Raw genomic sequence first — 16,629 nt, forward strand, 5'->3', positions numbered from 1 at the left:
GATCATTTCTACAGCGTTCAATTAACATCTGGCAATAGCTATAATTTTCCTTTTTGGCAGCTGGGTGACTGATGCAGGCAGAAATCAATATTTCAGGCTAGCAGAGGAGCGGGAAAATCAGCGATGAAAACGATAATTTAAAACCCAATTAAGCCTGGTGGCTGGGGGAGAGAATAGGATTATTTTGCTGTAATGGTGTGAAGACAGATAGAGAAACATGTGTTTTAATCCTAACTTCCAGAGGGCTTAATTTCGCTCTAAAGCAGGAGGTAGCCGCGCTGAAGCCCACGCCGTTATACTGGTACCGAATCAGAGTAATTGAGGGACACGCTCACCAGAGCTTCATTTAACTGCTTCCTATGGCTTTGTACCAAAGCCAAACCCTCTGCCACACAAATGCTTTTTGCATTAGAGCACATTTATTTTTAAATGTTAACTGCAATCCAGATTAGCAAAGGGCCCAGCAATTAAATCGGTATTAGGAGTGTTGTCAGTAGATTAATACGCAGATTAACTGCGCGGTTTAAGTGGTTTGCTTTGCAATTATTGTCTGACACTCTGCCTAATTAGTTATTCCATCTGAATGCTAATGGCTGCAAATTGGATCAATTGGCCCAGGGACAGCCAAAAAAAGCCATCGCTTGACTTTAAATATAACTAAGCACTATGTGCAGCGCTCTCAAGGCTGTCCAGCCTAAAGCTTTTAAGATACAGGGAGGGGACAGAAGAACAGCTGCACAGAACAGCTCCATGGCTGTGGCCAGCTCATATTTGCGACACCCACACATATTTTAGGTTACATGACCAGAACTGCATTTCAATGGTACCTGCAGTTAAGAAATTTAGCATGGAGCTATTTCTAATAAGCTGCCACTGCCACTATGAATTGGATCAGGTTGAGGATAGATGTGATCTTTATGACAGGCCCTTTCCCCATCTTTTTCTGCCCTGGAACTACACATCTGTTCTCATAATTTCCTGCATTGGTTTGTGTTCCTAATGCCCATGTGGCAAGCAGAACATTTTAGAGCCGTAATGATCCTTTACAAATGGCAACTGTCTCTCAGCCTTTGGTTCACGTTTTATAACACCAGGTAAATCAGTAACTTGTCATTCCTCACACCTCAATACTTCGATTTCACTGCATCTGATCTGAGAGGTATGCTCCTTTCTGGCATAGGAAATATTATGGGTCATACTATGAGACCAGGTTCTTCCAGTTGGATTTTGGTTGGTTGGTTTTTAGAGTTGCCACCACACACACACAAACAGGGACTTTTGGGAGCCAGTGCATGACTGTGTGGATTTTCCACATACAGGTAAGAGATCTGCTAACAGCCAGAGGGGAGGGGTTTAGGTTGTTTCAGGTGAAACTACAGAGACTGGCAGAAAATGCTTACATTTGTCTGTTTGCCACCAGGCTTTCCTCTTTCTCTCTGGCATATAGATACTTTAGGAGAGATTGTACAAATAATGTAACAGCTGCATATATATATAAACTGCTCCAAGTTTCTGCTTTCTTCACTCCAGGTGAAATCTCCTGGCTTTTCTCATAAACCTGTTTTTTTTCCCCAACCCTATCAACTGATGTGGCTTTCTCAAAGAATCCTGAATGGCTCTTGTGGTCTCTTGTTCATGAGTCATCTTCATTCACTGCAGATCAGTATTGTACACTGAAAGGGGGCCAGCAAGCACATACAGTAGCCCACTTCAAACCCATCTCAAATAATAATACACCAGTCCAGCTAGGACAAATGCCCCAAACAATGAGGGCACTACATTATGTCACTTCCCAGAGGTTTTTTGTTGGTGTTGTTTTGGCTTTTTCCAACAAAGAAAATTTTCAAAGGAAAATAGCCCACAACCCAGCCCTATCATTTTGTCTGTGTTCAGTTGCATCCTTGTCAAACCCTGTCTCTGTAATAATCTCCTGATGTAGCACATCCTGAGAGAGTGCTTTGCAAACTGTGTGAGTTTATTGAGAGCCAAAGTCATTTTTTCCACCTGCCAGTCTATCCAAGATGACTGTATCATTTTATAGCAATAGCAGCGAAAAAGAAACAGAAAACTCAGAGGCAGGCAAGGTGCTACTTACTGTAATCATCTATCTTGATTTCCATGTATTCCACCTTTGGCATTTGCCTGTCATTTACAGCCAGCTGCACATTTTCATTTACCTCCAGCTCAAAAATTTCTGCAAGAAGGACAAGATCAGAAAAACTTTTGGCATTGTTTGTGAAAAAGCATTTTAACACTTTATAGCCACTTTAACATTTGTAACACAAGCTTCCTCGTGGAAGAATTCCCTTCTAGTCTAATCCAGGTTCTTCTTAGGCAGAAAGCTATAGTCCTGAAATCAGTCACATTCAGCTGATTTACAGCTAATAGGAACACAACCTTCTGTGTTGAGGCAGTACTATGGGTCCCAGTCAGACATCTAGCCACTATGCACACTTGCCATGCAAAGCTAGATACCAAATAAAGAAGTCCTCAAGTCCATGCCCAAGTTACACCTAATAAATGGGGAAATGGGAGGAGACCATGAAGGGCTTCAGAACAAGGTGGTGCTGCTACACAAGAGAAAATCCATGAGAAGGGAAGACAGGGACTTCCTTGAGAGAAGAGTGGACAAGAGAAGAGTGGAGAGGTACAAACAAAGACCATGCAAGCCTGCAAAGTTAGGTTTTGGAGAGGTTTTGGCTTTCATAGTGTTTCAAGAATTGTTTTATTTTGTTTGTATGTCCTATCCAAGGACTCTCTGGGCCTGAAATAAAGGATGATTTCCCCCTTCTCAGGCTTTAACCTTTATTTTCCACATCCTGGTTATGTGCGCTAACTACCGAACCTCTTCTAAAAAATGCAGCCACTTTCAACATCAGAAAGAGTAAGTCCTTTCCAGACAGTGAGGAAAGGGCCCATCTTTGGGAGACATTTCAGCTCATATGTCCTAGGTGGTGGGAAATGTCTCCTGGTGATGGGGAGGCTCCTGAGACCCATGGGAGAAGGATTCAAGGGCCCGGGGGATCCCATGCTGGTGGCAAAGAATTCCAGTCTGGGGAGCCCCTTACTGTGCTCATCCCCATGGCATCAGGCTGGATTTGAGCAAGGGGGAATCAGGGCATTATCTCTGCCACATGAATCCAAGGAGAGTTTGAGGTTTTGCACCAAATTATGTGTTTCATGGACTGTAACTTCCCTTTTGAGACACACTGATAAATAGATGTGTAACTGCAGCTCCTCAAATAAGGCTCGCAGTACCTGATTATCATGCTCTCAATTGCCCATCTCTGCTGAACAGGCAGGCACAGCACAAAAACATGCCCTTCCCACTGAATGCGTTTCACAGATCTTTCAGCAGCAGCATATTGGTTCAATGACTATTCACCCTGCTTCTGAAAAGCCTGGCTCCCTCTCTATTGAAACCACAACCCCCACAAAAGTGCCAAAGCAACAGCTTATTACGTTTAGTTAAATATTAAGATTCTCATTTAATTATGGCACACACAAGTAGCTTTATCAGCAGAAAGGGGCTTGCCACGTAGGGGAATTTAGTCAAGCTGGTTTATTTGTTCATATAATTGCATTCACAGAAAGCCAGGAAGACTGTGGAGGAAATAAAAAAGATTGGCATATCTCCTAAAGGACTTTCTTTTCTGCTTTAGGACCACAGGGAGCTTGAGTCTGTGGAGTACAAATGGTCATTGCTTAATTAAATGTAAGCACGCTATAATATTCAGTGCAACTCACTATTATCAGATTATTGCAGAATACAGAGGCAAACTCCCTTTATAGAGTAATGGGCTCATATTAAATAAGTAAATTCAGTAAGATGCATGGCCTTTATTCAAAAGAGAAAGAATGATGTGGGGGGAAAAAAAGGGAATCAAGGGAAATGCTAATCATATGCAGAAAATCATGAATTTCAGCAGGGGATATGTTCTCTGCATGACTAGATCAAGTTCTCTATGTAATAACTGCTGCACATATGCATCTGTCAAAAAGAAAATGAATTTTGGTGTGTTTTGTGGCTTTCCCAAGCCCTGCATTTGCTGTTTCTGTTTTATAGTATCTCTCATTTCATTCACCCACAGATGTTTTAGAGAACTACCCCGGAGGCTGTAACACAGCTGATGAGAGGACTGTCCTGCACATGCTGCTACAGCCACTCAGCCACCTCCATGTCTATGGAAAAACTGACATTTTGTGTTTAAGGGGGGGAAAAGAGAATATGGCTTTGGAGCTGCAGGCCAGAGCTAAGGAACTCTCCTGGCCCTCTGGCAACATCCTCTGGGGGCTGAAGAACCTTGTAGGCATCACCTGGGCTGCCATGGAGTTATATGCTCAGCAAGGGCACTGCTTCCCAGGTCTTTGCTGGGAAGAAGAGCTGATACAGCCCTGTGCACAGAGTGAAATATGAGCACTCACTGGCGCAGAAAAACTAGGGGACTGCAATTTGCTTTCAGTTACTTTTGAGCGAGTTCAGTTACTTAGCATTTAGAGTAACTTAAAAAAAGCAATTCTTGTATTTTTGTAGACTAGCTACAAGTGCCAACTTCTGCATATTTGTAGCAGTAGTTTCACAAGGTACCTGTGGTCGTTTTAGGCCATGCCTTTAAAATTTTGTAAATACAGCTTTCTTTTGCTTCCAACTGAGCTAGTCTGGCAAAGTTCATGTTGGGAGGGTGGGGGTGGAATTTCAACCCACCACATTACCACACCAGCACATGGAGCCATAGCCTCAGCCCACTACTGTCAGCAGCCAGAACCCTGGTTCTAGTAAGAGGCCTTCTCCAGACACCAATCAGCTCCATCACAGCAAGGTGATGGCAGGTGATCTAAGGCATGGTCCAAGGTCTGTTGTGTTGCTTTGCTTTGGCAAAGCAGCTGCCCTTAGAGGACAGCCATGCAGTAATATATTTCTTTAACCTAAGTTAGTTGTTCCAAGATGCTGCTAGATTTTATGCATGTCTTTATCTGCAAATAAACATTTTAAGTGGGGGGAAAAAAAACCAGTGGAAAATGATGGGAGGAGAAGTTGGAGTTAAATGTACCATACTTCTCCTTAACCACATTTGACACATGACACTAGATGGAACACTACTCAGTATTTCTGTTTTAATGACAAAGGAGGCAATATACCACATATTTGATTTTAAATTTGATGTTAAAAAATGCAATCAGAATTTGGGATTGCACTCAACACATCCTGCTTATAGGCAGAAAATGGAATAAACCAGGCAACTCACAGAAACTGGGTAAAGCAAGATGGATCCTGTGGGGTTTTTTCTTACATGTCTTGTTGCCACAGGAGTCTTTCCTTTGACACTTACCACCTTCAGTGGGAAATGAAGCAGCTCAGCATTTCAGAGCAAACCTTCAGTTTGAATCAGACTCCTTGGTTTGCTCTGTTCCTTTTGCAGAGACAACACCACTCAGTTGCTGTAAATCTATCTGAGCTGAAATGATTCCCAAAAACCTGGCCATGAACAGATCAGCTACAACAGAGGTGGTGCTTATCATTTGGATCCTAACAATGCCTGAAGTCCCTAACTTAGGGACTGGGCTAAATACTACTTTAAAGTGAAAGATAAGGATCTACCATCAAAGTAACAGAAGCAGATAAATCTTGATTTCACTCAGTCCCACACCCTGCCTTGAAGTTTCCTGAGATTCATGAGAGAAAGGAGCACCTTTAAGGTCCACATGGAAAAGAGACAGAGAAGGGCTCTCTGTCTGAGAGACAGTGTGGCTTTGTGCCACACTGACTTGTGGTTAAAAAAAAATTGATCTTTCTGGATAATTTGTTTTGCTACATGTGTGAACCCCACAAACCCCTGGCTCTCTGGGCTCTAGAGAGTCCTAACCAGTCTGGCAATGGCTACAGACAGTAGCAAAGATCTGGAGTAAAAAAAAAAATCCTGTATTTGTAATAATTCCAGCTTCAAACTGATGGAGATGTGAATCATTAGCATGAAAAAGCCTTGCCAAACAATAAGTGCTACAATCCCCATGAACAGATCAGGAAACCAGGCAGAGGTACAGCTTGTGGGGCTTACTCCTCTGTGTTATCTCTCTCAACCTGATAATCCCTATCAGAATGATTTAAAAAAAAAAATCATAAAGCTAGATATTTGTTATTTTTGAGAAGGAGATAAATGAATATTTGTGAAAGACTAAGAAAAAGAGAGAGTGATCTGGACAGTACAGTTATTAAGAAAGTTGATGAAAACCATCATGGGCAAACCACTGCCCTCACAACCCAAAGAGAAAGCTTTTTGTGATAGCAGCACAAGAGCTCTGTGAGTCCCTTTGATTTGCAGAGGATTTGGATTTAGGAAGAGTCTGGACTCCTCAATAGTTCAAGTTCACCAAAAAGCAGCTATGGCTTAGTGTCCTGCCTGGCTACTTTTCTCTGAAGAATTGCAAGGTTCAAGTCAATTCTTACTCTGTGCGTTGATTGTGCTGTGAACAGTCACCATCGGGACTCGGGGACCTTGAAGAGAAGAGAAGAACTCAGTTAAATATCTACTGAAGCACACACAGATGTACATGAACCTGGCTTTGAATTCCACAAAGCTGAACACTCCTGAGACTCGCTTTCCATGCAAGAGTAATCTAAAAAGCAAATCACCCTGATATTAGAAAGAGTCTGTGAATAAATGACAGTGCTGTAGACTCCAAGACATGTGAGGTTTCACAGCTCTTTCCCCACGGACCACTAAATGCATCTTTCCCTAATTTGTAAACATTAAAATTAGCACAAACACAATTAAATCACTTGCTTTTAAAATTCTAATGACATCCAAACATCACAGCACAAAGCATTTACATTTTGTATAAAGCATTTACATTTTGTATGCTACGGATAAGTGTTGCTGTTTTGCAAATGTTTTGCCTTGTTTTGCATTTTTGTTTAGTTTGGTTTTAAAAATGAATTAAATTGTTTAAAAATGAATGAAATACCAGTTTGCCTTTCACACTGAAAAAGGCCACATATGCTGTCTTAAAATGCAGCATTTGAGCACTGAAATCAGTGAGCATTATAGAAAGAGGATTATCATTACTATGCAATGAACCAGCGAACCACAGGATTCATTGCCATGGGATGCTGCAGTCTGTAGGATGCTGTAGTCTTTACCACAGGATGCTTGCAGCATGCTACAAGTGGTCTGGATTCAACTTGTTGTTAAGAAAATTTGCAACTGTCTGTACAAAAGACCCACAGAGGAAAGGTAGTTAGAAACCATTTTCCTACATGCTTTGACCCTGACAGTCTGGTGGCATACTACTGGCATGCAGCAGGAAGCTGCCATTGAACTACACTCAATATCAAAGCTTCAAAATTAGACAGCTTCCAGAGGCTTGATATTCACCCAGATCCAAGCCCCTTTATGATACCTTGAATCCCTCAACTTACAAGCAAATCCTGCATTATCACCAGTCAGGTGCACCAGAAATTTGTGTACAGCTGGTTGAGAAATCCTTGTGATGCTGTAATTGACAGTATGCACACAACTGGCAGCAAACAATGGGTTATTGTGAGTCAGCCATACTGGCTCCATCAGTGAAATAAGTCACTGAGTACAACAACAAAGAGATTTTGGGAAGATAGAATCATGTGAATGTTTTCCCTTTGCTGCCAAGACACAACCTGCCATTGCATACAATCAGGAGTTTTTAATGTAGAACTTACCTATAGGGAGGAAGCAGAAAAATGTTTTAGTTATCATTAAGCAGACCAATTTGACTTCTGTTTCCTAAAAACTGACAATGTTCTTCATGAACAATCAAATTCCTTTACATCATTTACAGCAAGAGTGGTGAGACACTGGAACAGGTTGCTTAAGGAGGTTATGGATGCCCCCTCCCTGGAGTTCTTCAAGGCCAGGTTGGAAGAGGCCTTGAGCAATCTGGTCTAGTGGAATGTGCCCCTGCCAAGGTCAGGGGGGTTGGAACTAGATGATCTTCAAGGTAACTTCCAACCCAAACCATGCTATGATTCTATGATTGTCTCAGAACGCAGCTGAGTATAATGCACAGAGGAAAATGATGCTTTACTCACCAGGATTTAGCCGAATTTATCTTTCTGCTACCAATATACACTGATGTGCTGATCATATTTATTTATAAATCTGCCCTGCTTTCCCCCTGCAGTCTCATAAGCCAGTCTACTGGAAAAACAGCAAACCTAATAAACAATTCATCATGGCCATGATAAAAATCATCCCTGAAAATAAAACAGTCCTCCCAAATGACTTTAATCAGAGCTAGAGCAGTCCTTTAATTAACACAAACATGCCTAACAAAAAGAAAGGAATAAAGAGAAGAATACAATGCATATAAGCCTTTTGTTTTCTAATGTATTTTTTCCTTTGGCACTAGAAAAACTGTGGAAAACAAATAAACAAACTTCCAATTTTTAAAGTAAAACACCCTACATGCATGCCACACTACATCTTTTGGTACATGCATGTAGAAAGTCTTTCCACACTCATGAGTCAAGTACCTAAAGCCTGACAGGGATAGAATGAAGTTCTTGAAATCAGGAAGTGTATATTCATTAGCTGCCTCCTCCACTTTATTGTTAAACCCATAACTGTGTGACAGTCCCATTACACATGCCATCTGGTAAATGCCATCCACTGTCATTTGCAGAGCTGAGAGTGAAACCTAATTTGTTCAATGAACTGCTGGGAGCTGACAGAAGCAGAGCGAGGACATCCTCTGCTCCATGTCTCCTCTCTCCAGAGCCTTTCCAAATGGGTTTTGACTGTGACTCCTGAGCCCTGGCACATTCTGCTGCTTCTGTTCTTTAATGAGTGCTGACGAACACCTGTGTCTACCTGTCCCCCTTGGAAACTTCGCAAACACTCTCACCCTTGCTTACAGAGGTCCTGAGTATTTAGAGCAACAGGTGCAGGCTAGACTTCAGTAAATAAAGCAGATGTTGAACTGCTTTGTCCCCAATGTGAAAAGGTAAGAGAAACCCAGAACATATCCCACAAGCTGGGTGAGTGTCCCCTAAATCACGGACAGATCATTTTACTGCATGCTGAGGAGACGATGGTGCTGTGGATTTTTAGCCCTGGTCCTTGCTGCAGCTGGGTATTTACAAACCACTGTTATACACCCTGAGATGTATGACCTGGCCCTGCTGCTCCCTACCATCTCCTCCAAATTTTTTAGGATGCTAAGAGGCAACCTTAAGGGCTCTGTGACCCCATTACCCCTCTCTGCATCCCTCTGGCAGGAGCAGGTCGGGGGGTGCTGGAGTGCTATCAGCTGGAACTGCCTCACTCAACTTGCAAGCTCTGCTTCCCTCTTCTCAACTCCATCACTGCACCGACTTTCATAACTTGACACCAGTTTTCATGCCTCTGCTTCACTTATGAATCATGTTCATTCCATGACCCTATGACTTATAGTTTAAGAGAAAGGGACAGGACAATTGACAGAAGGATTTTTGTATGTATAGACATACCCTACAGCGGACAGACACACAGTTAATAAAGCAGCATAAATCTGTAGTTACAGGAATGAGGTTTTTCACTTAGTACAGTTAAAAGTCTGACTTCATCATAGAACCTTTGACTTCAAAACCACTGCTGCCATTATCCACGCCAGAACTAAATTAAGCCATATCACCACAATGACATGGGCAAATTTATCATCAAGGAAGCACTACCTGCTGTGATCTGTAAGTGCACAGAGAGTCTGTTCCCCAGTAACTTGACAGGAAAAAGTATGGCTGTGGCTTGTCATCAATTTTTAAAGCAGCTTTCCTTATTATTTCCAAGAGCTTAAATGCTATCAGAAAGAATCTGCCTAAGCTATCTAAGCAGTGAGGTGTAGATTTCCAGAATAAAATATGGAAAAATCATACAACTCATAGCAAAATATTTACCAGACATTTTGTTTTGTCACACTTTTAAGAGAATATGCCACACTGTTTCCTGATCAAAGCAGCGTTAAGGAATTGTAACAGTTACAGCTTTGAAAGTAAAACAGTGACTATGAAAAGAACATGAAATAAAACTGAAAACAAAATAATGTGTTAGAAGAAGGGAAAAGAAAAAAGAAAAAGGAATTGTTTTATTCTTCTCATCCAGATTCTCAAAGGCTTCACTGTAGCAGACAATTTCAGTCCAGAAGCTAAATTCACAGTGTGTAAACAATGAAAATTCAAATGCTCTCTGCCAGTGCCACCAGCATATCTCTTAAGCGCTGATGAATGATTTAAAAGAGCAGCTGCAAGCGATGGGAGCTGCGAGGTTTGGCTCTGCACAAGTGAGATAATTGGCAACAGCCCTTCTCTGTGTACAGATTCCAGATCTCTTTATTTGCTAAGCCATGAATTATTTATACCTGCTGCATAAAGTTCATATGTTGGGGTGATATTATCAGCCTAATAAATAAAGACATGGAGAGCGCTGTGAACCACTACTTACAATTAAAATGTTTTCCCATTTACAGTATTTTCCAGTCCATGCTACAGACAGATGTTCGTGCTGTTTGCTTTGGCAACCTTGTTGACACAAACATCAAACAGATTTGTGCTGCTCTTCACCCTCCCCAAGGCATTGAATTTTTCAATCTCATCTTTACATCATCAGATGTAATTTGTCTGGTGAAATAATCAATACCGGCTTGCTTGTTCTCGGGCAACGCGCAGGGCTGCACAAACCACGCTGATGGTGCTGCTTGTCTCTGCCCATCTGATATTAGCAATAAATGTTACGCTTTATGTAGAGCAGAAATAAATCTGCTGGTTGTGGGGCAGCTTTGGTTAGCTGGTTAGAGGGAAAATGAGCAAGAGATTTGTCCTTAATTATGCTACGCAACATAGGTCTGGTGAGTTTGTCACAAGGTTGCTCAAGTGAATGAGCATGGTCAGGTCCCCAGCCCAGGATTTTGAGATGTGCCTACAAACAGCACTGTGAGAAGCTGAGCTGACACTCACCTTGAGTACTGAGCCCAGTTCTCAGCCCCTCAGTTTAAGAAGGACATTGAGACTCTTGAACATGTCCAGAGAAGGGCAACGAGGCTGGGGAGAGGCCTTGAGCACAAAGCCCTATGAGGAGAGGCTGAAGGAGCTGGGGTTGTTTAGCCTGGAGAAGAGGAGGCTCAGAGGAGACCTTATTGCTGTCTAGAACTACCTGAAGGATGGTTGTAGCCAGGAGGGGATTGGTCTCTTCTCCCAGGCAGAACAAGAGGACACAGTCTCAAGCTGTGCCAGGAGCAGTTTAGGCTCGAGGTGAGGAGAAAGTTCTTCACAGAGAGAGTTGTTAGCCATAGGAATGTGCTGCCCAGGGAGATGGTGGAGTCACCATCCCTGGAGGTGTTCAAGAGGGGATTGGATGTGGCACTTGGTGTCATGGTCTGGTAGTCATTAGGTCTGTGGTAACAGGTTGGACTTGATGATCTTTGAGGTCTTTTCCAACCTTGTTGATTCTATGAAAAAAACCCAACAAACTGGCTCCATCCCACTGTCTGTTCTTTAGCATAGAAGAATATGGAACCTGGGTCTGAGAAGACCCTCCCTTGCTTCTTCAGGTTAATCTGTCTTATAAAAATCTTAACAAACACCCTCTAAATGTAACTGCTTTCACTGGTGTAATTCCTACTGGTGTCTCATTTTTCTGGTAGGAGCTGCCCTCTAACTTGAAGCTACGCTGGTTGTCACTTCAGCTTTTTAGGTTTGCTTCAATAAGCTGTTTTCTACTAATCACAAGTATTCTCATTGTAATTACAGAAGTCACGTGTCCCCAGAGCTCGCACTGAGTAGGATAAACTAGATTATTTTAGCTCCCTTCAGTAAGAGGATGTTCCTTCTCCTCTCCTTTAAGAGTATTTTATATTCAGTTCCTCCTTGGGGACTTTGAGGATTGGACTAGATGAACTTTAAAGGTCCCTTCCAACACAAAACTTTCTATGATTCTTAAACAGAAATGACCAGAACTCTGCTGCAGAGAATGTCTTAGCAGGTCCTTATGCAGTGAAACTCCTACCTGCCCAGTTCTACAGAACATTATTTATCTGCCCCATCCTACAAGAGCATTTGCCTTTCCCATGTTCACAGCAGGCAGGCAGTTTGCAGATATCCAGTGATCAGCATTGGATACTCAGGCACCCATCTGCTCTTCTGAGGCATTTCTAACTCCTGAGCTTCAAGCGTACAAGACAAATTCTTGCCCTGAGTGACTATGTGCTTAATTTTGCCCTTTGTACTATTAATTTCTCCCACTCCAGCCCTGCAAGACAGCCAGCTTCTCCAGCATTTCTCTTTGCCTTCTGATGATGCTTATCAGCTTTGTGGCCTCAATAAATTACATTAGCAGAGTCCAGCTTTGGATTCTCAGGCTTCCAGGGAACAATCAAAGTAAGGTCCTAATAAGCCCTGCTGCTGATCTCCAATTAGCCTTATATTTCTCTTCATCATAATCTACTGCCTTCTTTTATTTAGCTGGTGCTTGACCTTTTAAAATTCTTTCACTAATCCCCATCCTCTCCTTCTTAATAAATATCATCCAATGAGATAACAGAGTGAGCAGAGTGAAAGCATTTCCTTCCTTTCATGAGGCTTTGGCTAATTTAATAATACATGTGGATGGTTCCTTCCAAAGAGGAAGGCAGAAAACCTACAACCTTCAAGAAGCATTGCAGGTACATTAATCCATTATAGTGATAGGATCAGCAGTAAAAAGGAGGCAGGTTAGGAGAGTTTTCTTGCAGAACTCCCAAACCTAGTAGTGCCCCATGACTATGCCTGGAGACCTAAATACCAGAGGTAAGAGGGAATCACTCCAGCTAATGTGGGGATCACCAACTTCTCAAAAGGCTATGATACCTTGTTGTAGGACACTGGATCAGATCTACAGACAGAAGAATTAATCTTAACAGAGAAATCCCCATATCCAACTCTCTTTCCCTCCCCGAGTTTCTGTTCTATTTCTTGCTATGTGTAATTAAAACCCTCATTGATTGTCTCCTTTCAATTCAATTTTAATCCAGGTTTTCTGCAAACTTTGAGAAGAGATGAAAGCAAAAGGTTTAACATTTGCCCCTCTTCTTTTAATACAAATTTCCTACTGGATTAGTACATGCTAATCCTAAAAGAAATACCATATGTGAGGGAACATGCCTGACATCTGCATTCCCTGCCCACCTTTGACCGCCTCTGGATAGTTCAAGATGCTTAGGGAGGCCATACTTGGAAGTTTTGAAGGCAGCCCTAGACACAGCCCTGAGCAACCTGGTCTGAGAATTTCTCTGACGCTGCTTGGAGCAGGAGGTTGCACTACAGACCTTCTGTGGTTCCTTCCAACATGAATTCTCCTATGACTTTGTGATTCCATGATTAAAATGTATCACAAATGACAGTGCCATCATGACAGACAGACTGTACAGCCAAGCTCTGGTTGGGCTGTGGAAGGGGGAGAAGAGTGCTGCAGTCCCTGTTACTCCTCACAGCATCTCTAATAAACATACTGTTGATACATATAAAGGAAAAACATTTCCTTGTAATGGCAGCATGAAAGAAAAATGCTCTCCTCTCAGTGCTACTATAAACTCACTAACACCGACAGAATAAAACCCCACTGCATATTTTGGGTTTGTTCCATTAAAAGCTTAGTATAAAGAGAGTGAGATAATCTCAATGTATGCTTTTATCATGAATAAAAGTCTCTTGCATCTCAACAAAGATAACCTAGGTAGTTAAGTAATAACCAATGCTGGACATTAACTTTAAAAACCACAAAGAACTGATAAATAACATTGCTCTTCATTGTTTGGTCATGATGCTCTTTTTGACTCATGAGTTCTCATATTTAAATATATATCCTTAAGGTACTGATTATATTAATAAGGGACAAAACAAGTGTTGTGCAAACAGAAAACAAAAGCCATTAATAAACCTTGCAGCTGGTCCAGCTGGCAATAAAGAATAAAAAGGTGAAAGAAGCAGTTTTCCTTAGAGGAAGCTTTAAATCTTGTGGGATGGTAACATCTGTACTATCCACTGTAGAATAATGAGTTCAACCAAGGTTGCTCATATAGCTGGAAACAGCACACATGCACCCTAGTCTCAACATGCAGGAGGCCACTGCCTGATTTGTGAAGCTCCATTATTTGAAGCATTGAAGGAAGCCTGTTGTCATGGTCATTTATCTCCTATGAGTGGAGTTCAGATAAAATTTTATATATATGGAATGACCAAGAGACAAGAGCCTTGGCTGTAAGCAGATGATAGATCACCTTCCTCTGGGCAATGTCAGGCAGCTCATATTTACAAGCAAGAGTCAAAAAGAGAACAGGATCATAGCATGTAAAAGCAAGGAATATGTAGTGCTTTGCAGAATAATGTAATTTTAAAGGGAACAGGAGTTTCACTTTCATTCACATGCCCTGGAACTCTTTATTAATTTCATTATTAAATATTAATGCATATTTTTCCCCCCCTTGTTTTATGTCACTGAGTATTTAGGAGTACTTTAAACATCGTTAAAGGTGTATAGCAATACAGTGAAATGTTTTATAGCACAGAAGAATGGTCTACTTGAAGGAAGACAAAATGTACCTGGAACATCCCCAAAAGCCACTATTTAAATTAATTTTAGATTACTTGAACAACTGTGTCATTAAGAGCTGACAGAATAGAAGTTCTGTTTCAAATTCTGAACCACTAACAGCATTCTCTCTTTTCCTGGAGAAAATGCTCTTCTGGTACCTTCTGTTTGTGGAAAAGGGATTTTTCCATATCAGTCTGCTATTTTGAAGTCATATGAGGATGTGAGGCAGAGAGAATGGGCTCTCCCCACTCCATCCTGCTTTTACCCATGGGATTTCTGACCCATGAACTGCACACAAAGGAGCTGAGACGCAAGAGCCAACCTCGGCTGTTAAGTAAGAAAGGGAGTCAAGTGAATGCAAATGTGAATTATATAGTAATTATAATATAAATAGGGCCCAGAGATTAAGTCTGTGCATGCTTTCAAACAGCAGAAACTAATTTAAGCTTTATAAGCCTCAGGAAAAGTTCCAAAAGGTCACAGTTTGCCTGGAAGCACTAATTACAGCATCCTGCTACCCAGTATACAAAAACCCAAGTGTTGTAATCACCCTTGTATAGGAAACCATTCTGGCCACAACAGATAACAGTCACCCAGTGACCGAATCTATCTTCTAGTCTTTGTGGACATACAGTATTGTGGTTCTCCAAGATGTGCAGAAGCAAAATACTATAAAGTGCTTTATAGGTGGTTACTGCATTTCATAGCAAGGCAAAGTGAGGCATAGAAAGCCGCCATCCGTTGGGATAGCAAGTAGAGACCACCTTCCCCTGAGTCTCCTCCTCCCAGTCACCACCTGGAAACTATCACTGATGGCATCTGAAATATGGGGAGTATTTATAGATGGCTCCTAGCCTTGGCTGGAGTCTTCAGAGCTATTGACATGACTACACTGAAATGGGATTGGCAGCTGGTGTATGCCCCATTAGTAAAGTCTGGGAAGCAACCTTTCACATTTGTGTACCTGTTGTGCTTCTCCATCCATAAGCTCTTGGCTTGGTCAGTGAAACTCTCCAGCACTAGCAGTTATTTCAGCATCTAATTAAGTCTCTTTAGACTACCTCAATGGCATCATTTATTATGATCCTTGCCAAAGGTCACCTGAATTGTAAAGCTCTGGCTCTCTTAGCAGGACTAGAAGCACTTAGAAACCATTTACTTGAATTTCAGTAAGAAGTTCTCTGGTGACTCTCTAAGATGCTTTGCCATTACCATGATGGGTAGTTTTATGATATTAATAGTTGACACTAAGTTCACATGCTGCAGAAATTGCCAGGCAGCAAGCTTCCTATGTAAGTAAGTTTAAGGAGGGATTAAATGTAGGTATTTCCCTTCTGTACATTTCGTGTTTGTACACACATCATCAAGCTTTCCTCAGATGTCCATTAGAGATATTCTAAGCCAAGTGGAGTGCTTACCTAGAGAGGTTAAATAGGAACTTCAGCTTCTTTCTCTCTCAAAAGCAAGAAAAAGAGTTTCTACCTATTTAACCTGGGTATTATCAACAGAAAACCCCCCTAATGAAACACTCCCCCTGTAGACAATCACTCTTTTCCCTGTTCAAAACCTTCTTAGAAGACCAATACCTCCATATCACTCACCAGTGCACACACATACATGTCTAAGGACCCTCCAAACAAAAAAAGAGCCATAGGATAATATTCCCCCTCACAGCTGCTCTGAATACATACATAGAATAAACCGGGTTGGAAGAGACCTTCAAGATCATCACGTCCAACCCATCAACCAATCCAACACCACCTAAACAACTAACCCACAGCACCAAGCACCCCATCAAGTCTCCTCCTGAAAACCTCCAATGTCCCTGTCCCTGACACACTCACAGTGCTCTAAAAACTTCTAATATATAATGATGTGCTAAAGCCAAAATGGGTTATAATACTTTTCATAACTGCTTTACTGCTGCTGTAAATCAAAAGTCAATCCCTTGTTCAGGAGACCATTGTCTGTCTCTAAAGGGCCTGAGCAATGCAGTAGTGGCACAGGAGGCTGGTCTGATCTTGCAACTTGTCAAGGGCTACTCTGCTGGCTCTGTGTA

General features: G+C 41.7%; 1 protein-coding gene across 2 annotated transcripts in view; it reads right to left on the reverse strand.

Annotated features, from left to right (window-relative positions):
* The window catches only part of DPP6 (dipeptidyl peptidase like 6), a 385,855-nt gene that overhangs the window by 11,492 nt on the left and 357,734 nt on the right, over positions 1 to 16,629 (reverse strand). For both annotated transcript variants that reach the window (XM_054171251.1, XM_054171252.1), the window contains exons 17-18: positions 6,446 to 6,493; positions 2,096 to 2,194 (exon numbers count right to left, since the gene is read on the reverse strand). In XM_054171251.1, the coding sequence (XP_054027226.1) occupies positions 2,096 to 2,194; positions 6,446 to 6,493 (147 nt within the window). The remainder of the gene's footprint in view (positions 1 to 2,095; positions 2,195 to 6,445; positions 6,494 to 16,629) is intronic.

The sequence above is a fragment of the Dryobates pubescens genome, chromosome 21 (genome assembly GCF_014839835.1).
Source record: "Dryobates pubescens isolate bDryPub1 chromosome 21, bDryPub1.pri, whole genome shotgun sequence".
Classification (NCBI taxonomy): Eukaryota; Metazoa; Chordata; class Aves; order Piciformes; family Picidae; genus Dryobates; species Dryobates pubescens.